Source organism: Crocodylus porosus, unplaced genomic scaffold (assembly GCF_001723895.1).
Source record: "Crocodylus porosus isolate Cpor-Errol unplaced genomic scaffold, CroPor_comp1, whole genome shotgun sequence".
Taxonomy (NCBI): domain Eukaryota; kingdom Metazoa; phylum Chordata; order Crocodylia; family Crocodylidae; genus Crocodylus; species Crocodylus porosus.
Window position 1 is genome coordinate 8,837,306 of NW_017728925.1, and position 5,776 is coordinate 8,843,081.

General features: G+C 46.6%; 1 protein-coding gene across 2 annotated transcripts in view; it reads right to left on the reverse strand.

Annotated features, from left to right (window-relative positions):
- Positions 1-4,105: 4,105 nt before the first annotated feature.
- CDK5RAP2 (CDK5 regulatory subunit associated protein 2) overlaps positions 4,106-5,776 on the reverse strand; it is a 106,840-nt gene continuing 105,169 nt past the window's right edge. For both annotated transcript variants that reach the window (XM_019540655.1, XM_019540656.1), the window contains 2 exons: positions 5,100-5,146; positions 4,106-4,205 (listed from right to left, as the gene is read on the reverse strand). In XM_019540655.1, the coding sequence (XP_019396200.1) occupies positions 4,146-4,205; positions 5,100-5,146 (107 nt within the window). In that variant the 3' untranslated portion in view covers positions 4,106-4,145. The remainder of the gene's footprint in view (positions 4,206-5,099; positions 5,147-5,776) is intronic.

A 5,776-nucleotide genomic window follows, 5' to 3' on the forward strand; every position in this document is an offset into this window, starting at 1 on the left:
CCCCCCCCCCCCGGCGTCTCAGCACTGTTCAAGAGAAGGGAGAGCTTTTCTAGCATACCTCAGCTTCTGGCCTGAGCCACTGCAGACATGTGCCTTGGCCACCTGTTCAGCGTCTGCCCGCGCCTTGGCCTCGATGGCGAACGCCCTCGCCTCCCCCTTCACCTAGCGGTGGCAGGGGGCAGGGTCAGACCAAAGCAGCGTGGGGGCAGGGCGGAGCAGGGCTGGACAAGGAGCAGCGGTGGGGCAGAGGGTGGACTGGGCCGAACCTGCAGTGGCTGGGGGAGGAGGATGAGGCGCACTGGAGGAGAAGGGGGGGTATGGGGTCAGATGTGGGATTTTTGTCCCTGCTGTGCCCCCTTATCATTCTTGACGGGCTATTTGCTAGTATTTTCTGAAATTTGGGATTGAAAGTGCCTTCCGCCCCTTGCTTTATCCATGGAAGTTAAAGGGTATTTTTGATGTTTAGTGCATTATACCTTAAGGCCCAGTACAGTACAGTATTTGTGCTGCTGGCTCCTGGGCGTGGTGAAGATGCTTTGTGCCACTCAAATGTGGCAAGAATCATATAAGTGCCATTGCAAAATACTGGAGAGGCCCAATCAGGCTGAATTGGAAGTGCTGGCATTATAGTCTAACTAACTGGGGAAGAGATTTCTCCATCTTCTTGCCAACACACACGACCTCAGCCCCGCAACCCCCAGGACATGCATACAAATGCCAGCTGCACCAGGGCTTTAGAATGACTTGGAAGAATGACATTGGTGTCCTACATCGCCACTCTCTAAGCTACTGTTCAGCAACTCTAAAGGTTTTCTTCCGGTTTCTCGTGTTTCAGCTTGCACCAACTTGGCTGGCTGTCTTTCAAAGTACTGAGACCACCCACTCGGCATTCACCCTGAATGTGAATTTCTCCAGGGTTTCTGACTAAGACCCATCTCTGTTTACAAGAATTGAAAAAGGCCATTTCATGCTTGACTTCAACATTTCAATGTCCTGCCACTGCAAGGACAGGAAATTCTTTGGCCAGGTACGCTAAAGCGAGCCAAGAGGACCACAGCCCCTGCTATAAAGAAGGGCATTCCCCAGCCCCCCGACTTCTCTCCCCAGTCCATGCCATTCTATATCAATGAGCAAACACAGCATTAGGCATCTTCCAGCAAACTCCATCAGATTTTTGGTAGCTCTGCACAGCCTCCTACAACGCCTGCTGACACAGGATGAGCATTTAAGGCCCAGGCCAGCAAAGGATAGTGCCAAAATGGGGGCAGGGGAGCCAACAGCAGTGCCGCTCCTTGGCACAGGCTGGCTGAGTTAGCCCCACCCTTCTCAGCGTGCTTCTTTAGGTGCCTGTACCTCCTGGCTTGAGGAGGGCAGGTGCCATTGCTCCCGAGTAGCAGGTTAAAGGAGGGCAGCGACGTGAGTGCTCTTGCTCTGGCTGTCAAGTGGGTACAGCAGCATGTGCAAAGACATTGTTGTTTGACTGTTCCATATAACACCATGTAGTGAACCTAATTCATTGATAAATAACACTAACTACATAGAGAAGAGCGAATACTAACTTAATTACATATATGAATTTATCTTTGGCTCAAATTAAAGAACACCTGTTGTTGCTTTAATTAGTATCAAATAAAGACACCATTCTTTAATTAACTAGTATCTAATTAAAAACACCATTCTTTAATTAATTAGTATTCAAAGACACCATTCTTTAATATTTAAGGAACTATTTTTTTTTTATCTGTACTCTATTGTCCCCATTAATCTATAGAATGCCTAAAAGACCCTAGCTCTATCATTTCAAGCTTGAGCAGGAACTGAACTGCTATTACCTAGTTACATAGGAGCCCAATATTTTAACCACTACGCTGCCAGTGGTTTTAGCACTAAGATTTTCCGAATTAATATACCTCAATCTGTTGAAGCCACTTCTTTTAGTATTTGGTATCTAGCTCCCCAAAGAGCTGCTGTAGCATGGTGGTTCTAGTACTAACCTGCAGTGTTGGAGGCTGTTGGTTCTAAGCCCAGAAGTGGCACCTTGCTACTTTAAACACGAGCAATGGCTCCAAGTAAACAACACCAGGACTAACTTGTACCATGAGCTGCAGGCTGGTCTCGGGCCTTTAGCAAGACTGAGCAGTCCTGCTAATACAGGTATGTCTCAGTAGAGGCTCCTTCCCTGGAACAGGCTGTCCATCTGGGCTCTAAGCAGGGGCTGGGAGGATGTGGGCTGCCAAGTACTCAGTGCCCCATGCAAGGAGCCAGAGCCATCCTGCACACACCTTCCCCCACTCAGAGCTGGGAGATGAACTCTTACCTGTTCAGGCTCCCTTATGTTTCAGCCTCTGCCCCATTAGCCTGTGGGCGCCAATAGAAGGGAAGACTGACACCTTCCGCTTCCCTCTCACGTGCCATGCAGGGGCATTTATGTCAGTGTGCCACCCTTGGGAAGCTGGCAGAGTCCTGGCCAGCCCAGAGGCAAGGGTTTCTCTCAAAGCACTAGAAGTGACTATGGTGTAGAGGACATTGCAAAGGGCTCCAATTTTGCCTCACTGCAGAACAACCAGCCTGGGCCTCCCATCCCTCCAGCACTGATGCAGCACCAGATCACCCCCTTAAGGAAAGCCCCTCACCTCTAATAGCCAAGAGGCCATTCCTGACCTGGCCTTGATAAGGAAAAATTGCTATTAAATGGCTCAAGAGACCTGGAGAGAAAGTGCCCTTGTACTCTTAAATTCTCTAGGCCCTTGGTAAAGTTATAAAACCAACAGTCCTACCCTCTGAATGCTGTGCACTGAGGTAGCATGGGAGTACAGCAGGGGTAGAGCTGGCACAAGGCAGACACAGGACCTCCCCAGCTGTGGCACAGGTCACGGGTGACTGCCTTGTGTACCAATAGGTTTCCAGAAGAGCTGGAGAGTTAGACCCTGCAACTGCATCACTCCTCACCTGTAGACTCCCATCCTCCTTGGAAAAGCCTAGCTCCCCTATGAACTAACTGAAGTATTACGACTGCCAGCTTCCACAAAGTCGTAACACAAAGATAGTTTGAGGAAGTCTTCATGGAGGGTCAGCTCCCTCAACTCTCCAAGAGCAGTGTATGCACTAGCAACTGGTCACGCATGTGCCATGCTAGTGCCAGGGCAGTAATGGGCCCTGATGGACAATGTGGGGACTGATGACAAAGACCACTCAACATCTGCACTCTTGGACTTCAGTTTCCCTGTGTGATGCTGCACTGGGCCTGGGAGCCATGAGCTCCTGCCTGTAGCAGAGAAAGGTGCGTGGCAAGCAGATATCGGGCCGATTTACTTCTGCCCAGGAACAGACCAGCAGGGGCATGCTGCCCTTCCAGCCCCACTTCATCTCTCTGCTCTATTGAGGGCAGCCATGACCTCACCTGCGAGTGGCAAGGACCAACCTTCCCTTGAATTCAGTGGCAATTCACAAGCCCCCCATGGGTATTTTTCCTTCCTGCCATGAAGGCCCTTACTAAGGGTAAGTGAGATGTCATGCTGCTCCACGCTCCTCCTCGAATTGCTGTCGTGACTGGAGATCAAGCAGCTCCCTGGAAAGCAGCATTCAAGTGGAATTCCTTAAAGATAGTATGACTGGCCTTCACGAGGCTGAACTGGGAGCCTATGACTGAAGCTACGCCATCCGGTGGCTCTGTGCCTAACTCTCTTTGCGGCCCAACGGGCAGGCCTCTGAGACAATACACTCCTGTACTCAGAGCTTGGTTTGACTCAGCAAGCAGGGGCAATGATGGCCAGCCCTCTGTACTCTTGCCTCACAGGCCTGTTTTGTGACTAAGCTTGACTTAAAAAATAAAAAAAAAAACCCAACAACCACAAAGACTCCAGCATAACAAATAGAAAGATAAAGTTAAGACAAGAACAGTTTTAAAACTTTTCCAAATTTTTTCTTCAACACCTCCAGTACCCTGCATGTGTAATAAATATTAAAAGGCTTCTTTACATGATAGAAAGTGTCAAATAACTTATTTCCCAATAGCTTGTTTTCATCAAAGGCTGACAGCACTACAAGAGCTAGAAGAACCTTTTACACCCATACATGCTAAGCCATAAAGAAACAAAAACAGTGATCGCGTAAGGGGATGGTCTTTATTAGTGGAACTGTCTCCTTCACAGAATCCTTTTTTTGTTGGTGTTCGAAGCTGCTTTTTGATTTTCATCTGGCTGAATCTGTTAAGAAAAGACATAGTTATTTACTATGCTGCTGCAGCACTTATAACAGATCAAAGCCTTGATCCTGCAACAGGTTCGGCAAGATGGGCCTTAACTCCAGCACAGTGATACGCTGAACACAACTGGTTTCCTATGGGAGTAAAGATCTTTTTGCACACAGTCAGACTGTAACTTGGACAAGAATGAATCAATGCTGTACCTAGATAAGGATGAGTTTGAGAACTTGCTGGTGTTGAGGCTTACAGAGAAAGCATGCATGGAAGAGAACTGAAAGGGAAAAGCAATAGGAGATGTGAGAGGAAGGGTAGGGAAAGGTGACAGCAAGCATGTCATGGATCTCAGAAAGTAAAATCTAAACGTTCCTGGAGAAAATAAGCTCTGAAAGGAGAATGTCTAGAAACTGATGCTGGAAACCCTGCATTATCAAAGGCTTGTTTGCAGAAGCTTCGCCCAGCAGGGCTATAATTTTTTAAAAGCCAATTAATAAGATGTACCCAATAAACTAACACTGAATTAGAACCTTGGAGGTACAGAGCCAGATGATAAACTACTAGATTATGCCTTTCTGTTGAACATGAAATAATCAGTGAGGAAGAAGAAGATGCATACTAAACAATGGAAGGCATAAGGAGTGAGGATGGGGTTGAGCCAGTTACCCAATCATTAAATCCTAATTCTAACATAGAATTTGAACCTTAAATATTTAGTGATATTTATCTTAATAACTGGGTGTAACTATTCCCTTGCCAGTGAGAAATACAAACCAAACATAAAAGATGGCAATGCTGCAAGCTATATTAACAAAGCAATATAGATTTCCAGCAAACAGACTTACTAAAGCATAATGATGTGTGCCACACAGCACTTAATGTAACTAAAGATTTTACTTACTTCTAGGTTTCCTCTAGCCTTCTTTAAAACATCATGGGTTAAAGCCACTGCAAAGACAAGCCACAGATTAGACAGAACGGAACAGTACTTAGCAGTTTTATTTCTTTCTATTTAATTACACATGCTGTGTGCAAATTAAATAAAAGACACCAAAATCTACAATAACAGATAACTTTAACAATCTTCCCATCACTCAGCCTATCAAAGCTAATAATCCACCATTATCCTCATGACTTCAACTTTTCACCTTATCCCAGAAGACTGCCATCCTTTCAAGATACAGTGCAGTACACCTACAGACTACTCCTATACCTTAACAGATGGAAAAACAGCTCCAGAAAGCTGAAAGGCTTGCTCGAGACTCAGGGCAAATCAGTGGCCATGCCACAACTGGAACTCATAATTTTCTATTTCCCAGGCCCATGCTCAATCCACAACTGTTCTGCCTTTTACATACAAATATATATAGACAAAAAAATATTCTTCCCATAACAAGGCCTAAAATACAGAGAGGCCTAACTCCACAACTGTTCAGTCTCCACAAGAGAAGGCTGAGGGATGATCTTGTGGCCTGTTACAAACTAGTCAGGGGGGATCAGCAGGCATTGGGGGAGTCACTGTTCCCCCCAAGCACCGCCAGGAGTGACCAGGAATAACGGTCACAAGCTGGCAGAGGG